General features: G+C 41.1%; 1 protein-coding gene across 1 annotated transcript; it reads left to right on the top strand.

Annotated features, from left to right (window-relative positions):
• Positions 1-4,041: 4,041 nt before the first annotated feature.
• On the top strand, positions 4,042-14,568 carry LOC138743799 (probable G-protein coupled receptor 139). Its single transcript, XM_069899403.1, has 2 exons — positions 4,042-4,111; positions 13,661-14,568. The coding sequence occupies exons 1-2, from the start codon at positions 4,042-4,044 to the stop codon at positions 14,566-14,568; spliced, it is 978 nt and encodes a 325-aa protein (XP_069755504.1).
• Positions 14,569-14,830: the final 262 nt, after the last annotated feature.

The raw sequence follows: 14,830 nt of genomic DNA, 5'->3' as shown, positions 1-14,830 counted from the left end.
TAGGCCATCCTTTGTATGTACACCAGTGAAGTTTGTGCTCACCACTCTCTCCAAGATGGAAGTATTGATGTATAATGGTGAGTGGTTGACCTTCATCCTACTGAAGTCCACAATCATCTCCTTTGTCTTGGGTTTGTTTGGGTTGAGACAGGAAAAACAACTGGCCAAATCATGTTGACACCTACTACCTGCTTCAAGGGAGACTGGATATGTTCTGGTGTTTATGGGTTAGTAAATCCTAAATTTATGAAGAGCAGCAGATGGCCTAGGATCTGTCACTCTCCTTCTTCCATGGTCACCATAAGCAGTGCCAAGGAAAAAAATGGTGGCAGTTGCTGTAATGGCAGCGCTGACCCTGGTGCAGACCTGAGAAGAGCAGAGAGCGAAGACACAGCACTCCCCCAAAGGTTTCTACCTCCTGGTCTAATTCCAATGGCTCCGTACAAGCTTTAAACAACCTGTTAAAGGAGCCGATGGTATTTTATTTAAAAATCACGTGGGATTGATGTCCAAAATGACGGTGTCTGTGCTCAGCAGCAGTCATGAGGGGTTGCAGACTCTGGGGGAGTGGTGGACGGTTGCAGGGCATCAGAAGTGGGGAGAACACCCCGCTGTTGAGAAGGAGGAGCAGAGGAGATGCCCCTGCAGGATGATGACCATGACAGCCGACTAGCGAGAGGCTCAGCAGCTGAGGGAACCACACAGGCTGCGGGTGACTTGCAGTTGGAGAACACGCACAGGAGATGGGCTCATGGGAACCAGGTATCGGAACTGGGATTTGACAGGGTGCTGAGGGCGAGAAGAGCTGCTGAAGGGCCTCGAGCATTGAAAGCTTCGTGATTATTTTGGAGGTTTGGATTTGGGCGATAGATGGAACAGGAGTTCATGGGGCTGCGCTGGAGGCAAATCCACGGACACTCTGTGACCCTGAAGGGACCTCCTAGGGATTTTTTTCTCTCTTATTATAAGGGTCTCTGAGCATCACTAATGAAGATGATTCACTTTTTTGTCATCGTACCAGTAAACCAGCCAATGAAATACAACCAGCATCAACCAGGTTTAAAAATAGTGCTGTATGCATTACAATAAAACAATGAACAACAACACTATTCTAAACAAACTGTTAAAAAGTACTGATTTTACAATCTGAGTGCAGTCCCACTGAGTGCAGGGATTCAGCATTCATAAAAAAAGCTCTTCTCTAGCCTACTGGTGTGCGATCGAAGGCTCCTGAACCGTCTGCCCAACCAGAGAAGAGGGAATAGTCAGTGATTCGGGTGTGATGCATCTTTGATGATGTTCCTTGCCCTGCTCCGACATCGTTCCCGAAAGATGATTTCGATGGTAGGCAAAGGGATGCCAATAATCCATTGGGCAGTTTTCACCCCCCGCTGGAGTGCCTTGCCATGTGTGCAATACAGTTCCCGTACCACACCGAAATACCAGATGTCAGAATGCTCTCAACTGTGCATCTATAGAAATCCAACAGTGACCTGGGTCCGAGGTGGATCTTCCTTATGCTCCTCAAAAAATAAAGACCCTGTTGTGCCTTTTTAATTGGAATTGAAGAATTCAGGGACCAAGTGAGATCTTCAGAGATATGGACACCAAGGAATTTAAAACTCAGTAAATGGTCCACCACCACTCCATTGATGTAAACAAGGACGCGAGTGTGGCTTCTGGCACACCTGAAGTCCACAATTATCTCATTGGTCTTTTAAATGTTGAGTGTCACGTTGTTATCAGCATGCCACAAGGCCAGGCACTGAACCTCATCCCTATGGACCTTTGTCCCCTTTAATCAGGCCTACCACCGTGGGGTCATCTGTGAACATGATTATTAAATTTGAACTACGAATGCAGTCATAGGTAAAAAGGGAATACAAAAGGGGGCTCAACACACAACCCTGGGGCACACCAGTATTCAAGGTAAGAATGGAAGAGAAAATATTGCCCAACTTAACAGATTGAGGTCTGTTCGTTAGGAAGTCCAAAATCCAATTACAAAGGGATGAAGACAAAGTTTGTTTCTCAACTTAGTGCTGAAAGTCGAGTTATAGTTGATGAATAGCATTCTAATATCAGAGTTGGAGTTGTCCAAATGAGTTAAAGCAGAGTGAAGCGCTGTTGAAATGGTATCCTTGGGTGACCTGTTAGTACAGTAGGTGAATTGATGAAAATCCATAGTGGCAGGCAAACAGGATTTCAGGTGAGATAAGACCAACCTCTCAAACACTTTGTGATGATGGGGTGAGTGCAACTGGACAGTGGTCATTTAGACTCATAGTGGTAGACCATTTCAACACAGGAACAATGGTAGCAGCATTAAAGCTCATTGGTACAACTGCCTGGGCTAGGGACAGATTGAAAATGTCCGTAAGAACCCCGGCCAACTGTTCTTCACAGCCGTTTAGCACACAGCCAGGCCAGGTATGCCATCCAGACCAGCTGCCTTCTGTGCATTCACCCTACTCAGGGTGCCCACACATCAATGAGAGAGGAATTTCATCAGGTAAAAGATCCGCCTTGAAAGTGACCTCCTTATTCTCTCAGTCAAAGTGAGCATAGAAATAGTTAAGCTTCTCAGTGACTTTGTCTGCTTGAAGACAGGCAGAAGTCAATTTTGTGTAATATTACAGAAAAGGTACAAGGATTGCCTAAAGAAATCTCTTGGTGCCTGCCACATTGACCACCGCCAGTGGGCTGATAACGCCTCAAACCGTGCATCTTGGCGCCTCACAGTTTGGCGGGCAGCAACCTCCTTTGAAGAAGACCGCAGAGCCCACCTCACTGACAAAAGGCAAAGGAGGAAAAACCCAACACCCAACCCCAACCAACCAATTTTCCCCTGCAACCGCTTCAACCGTGTCTGCCTGTCCCGCATCGGACTTGTCAGCCACAAACGAGCCTGCAGCTGACGTGGACTTTTTACCCCCTCCATAAATCTTCGTCCGCGAAGCCAAGCCAAAGAAAAAGAACATGTTCTGTACTATTAAATGACAATAAAAAAAAATCATGAATCTTATTTAGGTGTATGTTCAGGATTTCACTGAATTTCTGACATGTAAATAAATGCTAATTTTTAAAAAATGTTGGTTTGAATTCCAATTATTGTTTAGTATTTTAGTTTATTTTGAATATTATTACTTGATTTTTTTTTAATTATTCAAATTTCTGTTGTATTTGTTCATTGTTCATTTAATAGCCCCATTAATTTAATGAGAATTGCATAAAAAAATAAAATAACCAAAAGATTTAATTTAAAACTGTTGCAAAGATTGAGCAAATGACAAAACAATGTTCCATCGAGTCAAATATTGAGCTTGGAGTGGGCCTCAGTCCTACTCCCACCAAGTGTCTCATAAATGTCTGGTCAAGCGGAGCAGGCCAGTACCTTCAGTCCTATGCCCTCGGCCACATTTTGAGGTGTACCCATGGACCAGGCATCAAGTGGAATTCAACTGGATTTGGCCCATCTCAAGCTCAGTTAAGAATATGATGGACAAGCTTCATGTTCATGAACAATTAAATTTATCTCAGCAACAAGTACTGCTCTATTTTTGACATGTCAGCTTTGATAATACCTTGAATCGGTCTGCAATTCAAAAATGCAGGAGGTATAAATGCCATTGATGTGGTAAAATGTGTGGAAATTTACATCCCTAACAACTCATGGCACAGAGTCTGACAGCTCCAGCAGGAGCAGTGCATGACCTCCTCAGGCCAATTAGAGCTGGGCAGATCATGTTATCTTGGCATTTACCAATTTATGTTCTACGTACTGAATCGGTGCATCGAAATGCTCGTGTGCTTTGTTCAATTTAATAACACCATTAATTTTATAAGGATTGTGTAAAAATAGAAAATAACCAAGGGATTTGATTTGTTTAACAAGCATAACAAACATGACTGAAGCTATCACTAAATCTGTATGGTGCAATGATAATATGACCTAATTCTTCTAATTATTTCCAACAATCATATAAGGAGATCCTTTGAGTGTCGCAGGGTTCAGCAAGTTGCCTACAGCGTGGGGAGAAAATGCACGCGCGCGTTACAGGTCTAGTTTTTGCCATTTATTATCCTGTTCTGGCAGTTCTTGGCATTCCAGGTGAGGTCCTGCGTTCAATGTTGGGCAAAGGATCAATTTGATTCTATTGAAACACAAGAGACCTCAGAGAATGGATTGAAGGTTTGAATTCGATTGTATTAATACTCTTCCTGTGTTACTGACCAGAATAATTTGCTTACTCTTTTGTACTTCGAATACTCAATGTATTTTCATCAAAAATGTTCATTTCATTTTGGGATTTTAGCACACCTGAGTGTATCATGGGGGGAGTGTTGTCTTTGCTGAATAAGGCTGTGTTTCTTCTCCTCAATGAAAATATGCTTCAATACAACTCCAGATTATCCAAAATCCTCAGTTATCTGAGTTTTTTTTGGACCTGAAAGTGATGCCATTTCACCTCCAAAAAATTTTGGATATCCAAAACAATCAGAAATCCTCAGTTATCCGAAAAATTTTCAGAGCCGAACTGACACCTCAGGTTGAAAATTGGTGAGAATTAAACATAATTTCATGCTTTAAAAGCCTTCCCTTGTTGTTGAAACACTGTTGCAAGTGATTTGCTGTTGCTACTGGACTGTTTTTAAAAAAAAAGACCAGTTCTGCAAGAAGAAATGTTTACCCCACGTAGGCCCAGTCCCGACCATTTCAGATAGAGTTGTGCTGCAGTTTAATTTGGGTTTAAATTGCATTGACAAAACATTGTTAAGTCAGAAACAATTTGGTTGAGATCCTGGATCACCAACTAGTCGAAGTCAAGTGTGAAAAAGATGCTGACACCCAGGAGCTCAAGTCTGTCATATCAGCTGTGTTGTTTGACTGTAGTAACCATATCATTTGATCTTTGATGCATAGTGCACTTCAGTGAGGTCATTCTAAATCTAAGATTATTCTAAATTAATCACTTAAATATTCTAAGAGAGAGGGCAAGACAAGCCATAATATTGCATTTTCAGTCCGTGGGATCTGATAGAGATAACACATGGTGACCTTGTGCGCTGTGTCGTCGGAATTTCAGATCAAAACTGATGAACCAGAGATTAAAATTTTGAAACCGTTCAGTGGATCTGGAAATGAGAAGATTAACTGCACTCTATAACAAATCAGTGTGATCTTCACATGATTTTAATATGAAAGTAGATTGGGAAACTCAGGTCAGCATGGGATCTCAGGAGAGAGGGTTTGTGGATTACCTACGGGATGGCTTTTTGGAACAGCTTGTCGATGAGCCCCTCGGGGGATGGGCAGGTCTGGAGTGGGTGCTGTGAAATGAAGCAGAGGATTCGAGAGCTAAGGTAAAGGAACCCTGAGGAGGTAGTGATCACTATATGATTGAGTTCACTTTGAAAAGGAGAGTTGGTATTTCATTGCAGTCACACGAGAGAGGAACTGGCCAAAACCAATTGGAAAAGCACCAGAAATTAAGATTTGAAATCATCTGCGGATCTGGAAATGTGAAGGTTACCTCTGCTAGTCCGAATATGCCTGAGATTGTCTGATATCAGAACCAAAGCAGGCTCAGGACAGGTCAGTACTCTTCAGAACATTAGGTGCTGTAGGTTTCTGTGAGGGGCGCTGGATAAAGTGGCGACTCTCTGTCCGCTTTACACTAGATAAAGTTACAAAATGTAGTATTACATGGACAATAATGGAACCTTTACCTTTACTCTATAACAGATAAAAATAAGTAAGTACAATCTTGAGATGCAGAAGCAAAGTGATCAAATTTGAGAATTAAATATTAGAGTCATAGAGTCTGTGAACGGTAAGTATGGAAACAGGCCCTTCATCCTACCATCCTTGCCGACTATGCTACCTTCCTGAACTATTCCCATTTGCCTGCATTTGTCTCATATCCCTCTAAACCTTTCCTGGCACGATCCTGTTCAAATGTCTAATAGTCATTGTAATTGTCTCTGATGTCTGTCTCTGAAGCCAACATCAGACATCCTTTAATAGGGTGAACCCTCAAAAGGCCACTGAGAATCTGGGCAACCCAACTTGCTGGAGTGATCACGGACACATTCAATCTCTCATTGCTGCACTCAGAGGTGTTCATCTGCTTCAAAAGGGCATGAATCACACTGGTGCCCAAGACAAGCAGAGTGAGTTGCCTCATTGAATACCTCCCAGTAGAACTCACATGCGCTGCGTTGAAATGCTCTGAGAGGCTAGTCATGGCTAGATTGAACTTATACCCAAGTAAAGAACTGGACCCACTGCAACTAGCCTCCCACCACAATTGTTCCACAGCAGATTCAATATCACTGGCTCTCCCCTCAGCCCTGGATCACCTCGACAACAGCAACATCTACAACAGGCTGCTTTTCATCGAATACAGCTCAGCTTTCAACACCATTATCCAGCAAGCTTCAAAACTTGGACCTCTGCACCTCCCTCTGTGACTGAATCCTTTACTTCCTTATCGGAAGACCACATTCAATCAGAATCTGAAACAATCATTGACAATCAACACAGGTGCACGTCAGGGATGGGCGCTATCCCACTGCTCTACTCATGCTCCACCCATGTATGTGTGGCCAGGCACAATTCCAATGTTACCTACAAATTTGCTGATGACACCAAGGTTGGGGGAAGAATCACAGAAGGCAACGAGGAAGCGTACAGGAGTGAGATGGATCAACTTGATGAGTAGTGTCACACCAACAATCATATACTCAACATTAGCAAAACTAAGGAACTGATTATGGATTTCAGAAGGGCGAAGCAAGGAGAACACAAACCAGTCGTCATTGAGGGATCAGCAGTGGGAAGTGGAAACAACTTCAAATTCCTCAGTTTCAGCATCTGAAGATCTATCCTGGGGGCTGCATGTTGATGCAAACATGAAGATGACTTGTCAGCAGCTATAGTTTGTTTGGAGTTTTGTGATTCGTTATGTCACCAAAAACTCTCGCCAACTTTTTACAGGCATTCCGAGGAGAGCACCACTGTCTGGTATGGAGAGGACAGGGAAAGGCTACAGTGAGTTGTGAACGCAGCCAGTGCCATCACGAGCATCAGTCTCCACTCCATTGCAGACATCTACAAGAGTCGGTGTCTCATGAAAGCAGTGTCTGTCATCGAGGACCCCTCACCACCCAGGCCATGCCCTCCTCTCACTGCGACCATCGGAAAGGAGGTACAGGAGCCTGAAGACGAACACCCAACAGTACAAAAACAGCGTCTTCACTTCCGCCACCAGATTTCTGAATGGACAGTGAAGCACAGGCATTGCCTCACTTTTTCTCTTCTTTTCCACTCATTTATTTATTTCTTTAAAAATGACAGCAGTTTTTCACCTGTAATGCTCTGCAAGACAACCAATTTCATGATACCTGCTCATGACAAAAGAAATTCTGGTTCTGCTCGTTCCTGCCTTTACCACTTCCTCTGGGATTTGTTCCATATACCCTGCACTGTCTGACATCTCACTATGGGAAATACTTCTGACTGACTGTCTACTATCTACACCCCTCATAAATCTCTAGAAGGTCACCCCTCAGTTTTCTTCACTTCAGGGTTAAACAGTCTCAGCGTCTCAAATTTCTCCCTGTAACCCAAGGCCAATTTCTTACGAATCTTTTCTGCACCCATCCCGCTCCCCTCCCCCGCAAATAATCACATCATTCCTAAAGCGGAATTAATTCACAGGATCTGAGCAGGCTCAGAGATTGAAGATGGGATGGCAAGTGGGATCTTATTTGGAAAGAGTGTCATCTGCTTGCAATGACAGCAATGCTGATCTTTTTTAAATGTTGAGAGATTGAAAATTGGAACTTTGAATGATTTGAAAGCCCTTGTACATGAATGACAGGAAGTTACTATTGCCGTTTTACCATTAAGAGGAAAGCGAATGGAATGCTGGTAGTTATTGCAAGAGGATTTGAGAACAAGAATAAGGTCACTCTCCTCCATTGGTGAGACTGAATCTGAAATGTTGTACACGATCTGCCTCCAAAAAGAAGAATATGCAGTAAAACCCTATTATTCAAAATGAAAGCAACATTTGAGAAAAAAAAAAATAAGAAGAAAGAAACATTTAAATTGTGAAAGTAACCGTTCTCTGAAGTTCCACATAAATCTTTGGTGAAGATGGGAGCCAGTGGAGGGCCTTGGCTGTGCTTTGCTCCTAGCAGCTGCTAGATTAATGTTGTGTTTGAATAAAATGGTGTAGCCCAGAATGAAGAGCCGGTTGATGCCATTGGGGTAACTCTCTTAAAGTGTCTCCCAATCCCTGCTCAGCGAGAGTCTTTATCTGTAAGTATATTAGAAAGGCTTTATCTGTAAACTTTGTTGGTGGGGGGGGGGGGTGGTTAAGGTTAATTATTTATAATGTTATTGTTCGTCTTTTGGGTGCATCCTTGGAGAGGACAGCTACAGCAATGGTTAAATATTTTTCCACAAATATGACCTAAAATAAAGAACATGCTTTAAGATTTACTGTATATATTTGTGTAAGTGAAGTTTATTTAGTGTAAGTACAGTGTAGAATTTTTGTCTTTTAAGCTATTTATTCTTGCAATTTCGGTAGTTCAATTTTAGCAAGAAACTCATCTATTTTGTCTTCTTTCCCTTCGTTTTCAGTTCAGTATAATTGCTCGTAAAATTCCTTGAAGTTTTCATTGATCTCTGTTTGTCCTTTTTCCTTGATGCCAATACCGTTCTTTTAGCTTGTTCTGTTTTAAGCTGCCAAGCTAGTATTTTGTGCTTTTTTTCTCCTAGCTCATAATACTTCTGCTTTGTCTTCATTATGTTCTTCTCCACCTTATACATTTGTAGTGTTTCGTATTTTATTTTTTTGTCCGCCAATTCTCTTCTTTTTGTTGTATCTTCCCTTGTTGCTAGTTCTTTTTCTGTACTTACTATTTCCCTTTCCAACTGTTCTATTTCCTGATTGTAGTCCTTTTTCATCTTAGTTACATAACTTATTATCTGCCCTCTAATGAACGCTTTCATTGCATCCCATAATATAAATTTGTCTTTCACTGATTTCCGTATTTATTTCAAAGTACATTTTAATTTGACGCTCAATGAATTTTCTAAAATCCTGTCTTTTAAGTAGCATGGAGTTTAATCTCCATCTATATGTTCTTGGTGGGATGTCCTCCAGTTCTATTGCTAATAACAGGGGTGAGTGATCACATAACAATCTAGCTTTATATTCCATTTTCATAACTCTCCCTTGGATATGGGCTGACAACAGGAACAGTTCAATCCTTGACTATGTTTTATGTCTACTTGAATAATATGAGTATTCCTTCTCCTTTGGGAGTTGTCTCCTCCATATATCCATACGTTGCATTTCCTGCATTGATTTAACCATAAATTTGGCTACTTTGTTCTTTCTGCCAGTCTTTTGTCCAGTTTTATCCATCTTTGAATCCAAATTAAGGTTAAAGTCCCCTCCTATCAATATATTCCCCTGTATATCTACAATCTTCCAAAAGATATCTTGCATAAACTTTTGATCCTCTTCATTAGGTGCATATATATTGACCAAATTCCAAAATTCTGAATATCATTACATATCTCCCTGCTGGATCTATTATTTTCTCCTCTATTTTGATTGGTACATTTTTATTGATTAATATAGCTACACCTCTGGCTTTTGAGTTATATGATGCTGCCATTACGTGCCCTACCCAGTCTCTCCTTAATTTATTGTGTACCCCTTCAGTTAGATGCATTTTCTGCATGAATGCTATATCAATTTTTTCTTTTTTCAGTAAATTTAATAGCCTCTTCCTTTTGATTTGGTTATATATTCCATTAATATTTATAGTCATATAATTCAACATGGCCATTTCATACTTTGTTTACATCTCATTTCCGCTTCCTCTCCACCACCTTTCCCCTCTTCCCTATTTCCATTTCTCAGTTTTCTTTTTTTGAACGCACTGTATGACAACATTTCTAAAACATAAAATATTTCATCCATTCCCACATCTAAAATTCCCTTAACCCCAAGTGTCCCCCCACCACTCCCTTCTCCATTCGGACTGCGAACCCATTCGCAAGTGTCAACTGATTTCGCAGTGACTGTTATTCTCTCCCACCCAACCCCCTCCAGAAAAGACTTTTATCTTCCCATTACAACAAAGCTCCCCCTCATTTCTTCTCTTTTTCTTTTTATGTTTTATTTATTTATTATAAATTTTTTTTAACCCCTCCTCTTTTTTCCCCCTTCTCCCTTACTTCCCTTTTCTTCCCTCCTTTAGTTCTTACTTATACATTGTTTTTACTTTTTTATATGTAGTTTGTCATCATTCTTTGTTCTTGTTACATCTCTTCATCTTTCTTTCTGTCTTGCAGGCGTTCGGCAAATTCTTGTGCTTTCTCTGGATCTGAGAACAGTCTGTTTTGTTGCCCTGGGATAACTATTTTAAGCACCGCTGGATATCTTAACATAAATTTATAGCCTTTCTTTCATAGGATCGATTTTGCTGCGTTAAACTCCTTCCTCTTCTTCAGGAGCTCAAAACTTATGGGGCTAATGTTCTGTGTGCCCCTTCTATTTCCAATCTTTCCTGTATTTCTGGCATTCCCAGGACTTTTGGGATCCATTCTTCTATAAATTCTTTCATATCTTTGCCTTCTTCATCTTCCTTCATCTCACCTACTATAGTTTTCCATTATATCCATTTTCTGAGCTAACAACTCCTGTGTTTCTTTAACTTTTTTATCACTTTCTTCCAATTTTCTTTTTAAGTTGTTCACTTTCATTTCTACTGCCATTACACATTTTCTAATCCTTTCCCTACATCTGTTATGACCAGCTCTATTCTACTCACTTTTTCTTCTGTACTTTCCATTTTTCTTTTTATTTCACTTAATTCTAGTGTCAGCCATTCTCTTAATGCTTTCATATGTTCTTGAAATTTTAAAAAATCTATGTACTGTCCATTCATTTTACCTCCTATTCCTCTGTGCAGAACTTGGTGTTCTCCTTCTTCTTTTGTGTCTGCTCTTGGGTTTGTGTCTTCTATTTCTCTTCCTTGTATCTGTGTCTCTTCTGACTTTCTTGTTGAGTTGCTTGTCTCAGTTTGTTGGGTATTTTTTTTCCATGGTGTCTTGATGTTGGTCCTCTTCTTCTGGGTTGGTTATCTGTTGTGTCTCTAGTTTCCTTTTTTCATTCTCACCCCTCCCGTTCCCGTTGTTTTCTTTATCTTCCAGCTGGTCCCCCCTCCCGTCGGTGTTGTCTTTGTCATGTGCATGCACAGTTGCGCACCTCTGTTTGGCTCCGTGAGCCATCTTTGCAGTCCTGCGGTTGATGGGTTGCAACCCTGCGGGGTCTCCACTAATATCAGGGAGTGGGCGCCTCTTTCCACAGCGGGTCCCTGATTTTTCATTCAGGTAAGGCCTTCACCTTTCTCTTCCGGCATCTTTCTTTCTTCTTTTCTTCCCGTTGTTTTTGGCTTTTCTTTGTTAGGTGTCATTTTCTCCACACCTTTATTTTTTATTTGTTGTGATTTGTGTGTCTGGGGCTTTGCTTTTTGTTCACTTTTTTCCTTCTTTTCTGTAGAAGGCTGGTATTCTCCTACCGTCCACTACTCCATCTCGTGACTCCTCTGAGCTATTTATTCTTAATGCAGGTGTTGTAGCGGCCCACCACCGCAAAGATCAAGCTGGCATACACTGTAACACATCCCTTAACACAGTGAACCGGCGGGGTTGAAAGCTGGAGCAGTACAAAACCAGTAGCCCTAAAATGACGCTGGCCAAGCTGCCCAGCTAACAGATCAATAACAGGCTGGGGAAGAAGGGTACTCACATGCAAGAATGTTCCCGCCTGCTATTGTTATTTATGTAGCTAATGTCAGTCGATCAAACAAATGGTGGGAAATCCAACTGTATAAAAGGAGCCTTTCCAGCCTTAAAAAATCTCAAAGCTTAACATCCCACACTGTGAGTGTGTGTGTTTCTTTGTAGCAGTCAGCTACAGTGTATTAGTTAGGCATTGTAAGTGTGAGTCTTCAGCAACTAAAAAACTCGGTTATCCGGCATCTATCAATTCCCATTGGTAGCAGATACCAGTAGTTTTACTGTACTTGTCATAGGTTGAATAGAGTGGTACTTTTCACTGTTCTGTGTGACAGATTATATTATATTATATATTTATATTGTATATAGATATGTTTTAAAGGAGATAAATTGTGGCAGGTTTTCTAGTGTAGGCCACAAACAAATACAAACACTTCAAAACAGATCTCATTTAAAATGCCAGAGCTCTGCTCACACCAGGCAGTCCAGGCTCCGAGTGCCTTTGCAAGAACTTTGAAGAATGCCTAAAGAGGCTTCACAAGTAGGTGTTAATTGGACATGTTGTGGAGTAAAGGATCATTGTTTTGGAAAGCAACAGATGAACAAACTCAGTACTGCAGTCTGTCTGAATGCAGTTTGTTGTTCTAGGAAGGTCAGGAGGTTTTGCGAGCAGAGAGAATCAAACAGGCATTTCTCTGAGGGACAGAGAGAGAGAGAGAGAGAGAGAGAGAGAGAGAGAGAGAGAGAGAGAGAGAGAATTCAGTTCTACAGTGCAGCAGCAGCAGCAGCTGGGACTGGAACATGATAAGCTGGCTAGCTTATGGAAAAACCCCATTTGGAAGATGGGTTGTAAGTTCCTAATTCAGCCAGGTCAAAGACATTGTGGCCCCGGCTGGCTGTCTAATGTTTCACTTGAAATAAGGGAAATAGAAAAGGAACTCTGTGGTGACCTGAAAGAAAGAGGTTATCATCTGGAAAACCCTGATGGGGCAGGTTTCTTTGGCAAGAGAGTGAAATAACTGATCGGAAGGAATTAATTTGTGTCCAACAAGCAAGAAATTTCTCTCTGAAAACCGACAAGAACCTTCCTGAGTGGTAACCATTTACCTTTCAAGCACTAAAGCCTGGTGAACTTCATAAATGTTAAATTCTGTGCACAGTATAAGAATTGCCTGATACTGGTGAACTTGGAGGAGTGAGATTGGAGTGTGAATCAAATAACTTTTCTGAACTTACATATGCACTTAGAATTAGAAGGGGGTTAAGTTAAGTTTAAAGTTTGATCCTTTTTTCATGTTTGAAGATAATTAAAAGCAACTTTTGTTTCAGTAGCCATATGTCTTGGTGAATTTCTATTGCTGCTGGGTTTTGGGGTCCTCTGGGCCCAATACATCTGGGATGACAGATTAAGCCAATGAGTGCTTACAACAACAAAAAATGATCGAGTAAAATCTCTTTGAGAGGGTACAAGCCTGGGCCAAAGACATCAATCTCAAAATAATGGCTTGACAATTCATGATAGAAATCATCATCCGAGAGAACAGCTACTGTACATATTAACTAAGCACAATTGTTTTTTTTTACAATCAAGGGATATGGTGTCAATGCGGGAAGGTGGAAGTGTTGAAGCAGAACATTAGCCTTGTGACCGAGGTCTTGAGCGAAAGAGTGGTTTGAGGGGTTGGTTATGGAGTGCATCAACTTCTAGCTCAGGAAGGACCTGCATCTACTTCAGTTCACCTTTCACTGGCCAAGAATTTGCTGCTTTCATGTGGGACTGATACAACAATTAAAATTATGTTTTTTTTTCTCTCTTCTTTTAATCAGGTAACTTGGTGACAATAGTGATTTTGTCCCAAGAAAAGTGCGGTCTTTCCAAATGTATCACCCGGTACCTGCTGGGTATGGCAGTGACAGATCTTCTGTTCCTTCTCATGGCTGTGGTATTGCACCGGATCAGTATGTTATATTTTCCAGATCTCTTTCTTCACACCACCCCAGTCTGTAGTGCCAGAATAGTTCTAATTCTTATGGCCAGGGACAGCTCAGTCTGGTTAACTGTTGCTTTCACCTTTGATCGATTTATTGCCATTTGTTGCCCAAAGCTCAACACAAAATATTGTAATGAAAGAGTGGCTGCTATTGCCATTGGAACGGTCTGTGCTTTGAGTTGTGTAAAAAATATTCCCTGGTATTTCCTATATGAGCCTTTATATACAATTAACAATGTTCCATGGTACTGTAATATTAAGTTAAGCTTTTATTCTGATCTTCTATGGGCTATCCTTGAATGGATTGACCGCATCTTAATCCCCTTTGCACCCTTCCTTCTAATGTTGGTGCTCAACGCTCTGACCGTCAGACACATTCTTCTAGCAAATAGAGCCCGTAGAAGACTCCGACCCCGGAGTAACAGAGAGAATCAAAGTGACCCAGAGATGAGCAGCAGGAGGAAGTCCATAATTTTGCTCTTTACAATCTCCGGGACCTTTATTGTGTTATGGATGGCCTACTTCTTAAACTTCCTCAATGTCCGAATTAAGAGTGGAAATTACTCAACAGGCTCTGCAAATGAACCAACTTTCCTTTTCCAGGAGATTGGAATTATGTTGCAACTGCTAAACTGTTCCACCAACACCTGCACTTATGCTGCCACCCAGAGGAAATTCAGAGAGGAATTCAAACGTGGATTGAACTATCCTCTGAATCTGTTCATTAACAGGGTAAAGTCCTGAAGTCCTTGCATATTAGATCCCAGTTTCATTTTATAATCCATTCTCTTCTCTTAGTTCATCTGCTCGAAACCAGCACTTTGAATCCAGAATCCAGTTCCTTCTGAAAAGCCAGTCACTGTTGCCCAAAAGGGACTTGCAATTAGTCCGAGCTGTTTCAGAATTGTTGATTTGTACCCCCTATGATTTACAATATTTTAAGGTAGAAAAGGATAAAAGAGTAAATAAAATTACTGAGAACACTTAAAAAAAGCCTTCTGAATAT

This window comes from Narcine bancroftii, chromosome 10, assembly GCF_036971445.1.
Source record: "Narcine bancroftii isolate sNarBan1 chromosome 10, sNarBan1.hap1, whole genome shotgun sequence".
NCBI lineage: Eukaryota > Metazoa > Chordata > Chondrichthyes > Torpediniformes > Narcinidae > Narcine > Narcine bancroftii.
This window is presented reverse-complemented; position numbering and strand designations above follow the sequence as displayed.

Bases quoted from the DNA above. Each gene is read 5' to 3' on its own strand.
- LOC138743799 (XM_069899403.1), top strand. From the start codon at position 4,042: ATGCACGCGCGCGTTACAGGTCTAGTTTTTGCCATTTATTATCCTGTT. The intron at 4,112-13,660 runs GTGAGGTCCTGC...TCTTTTAATCAG, and splicing joins GGCAGTTCTTGGCATTCCAG to GTAACTTGGTGACAATAGTG.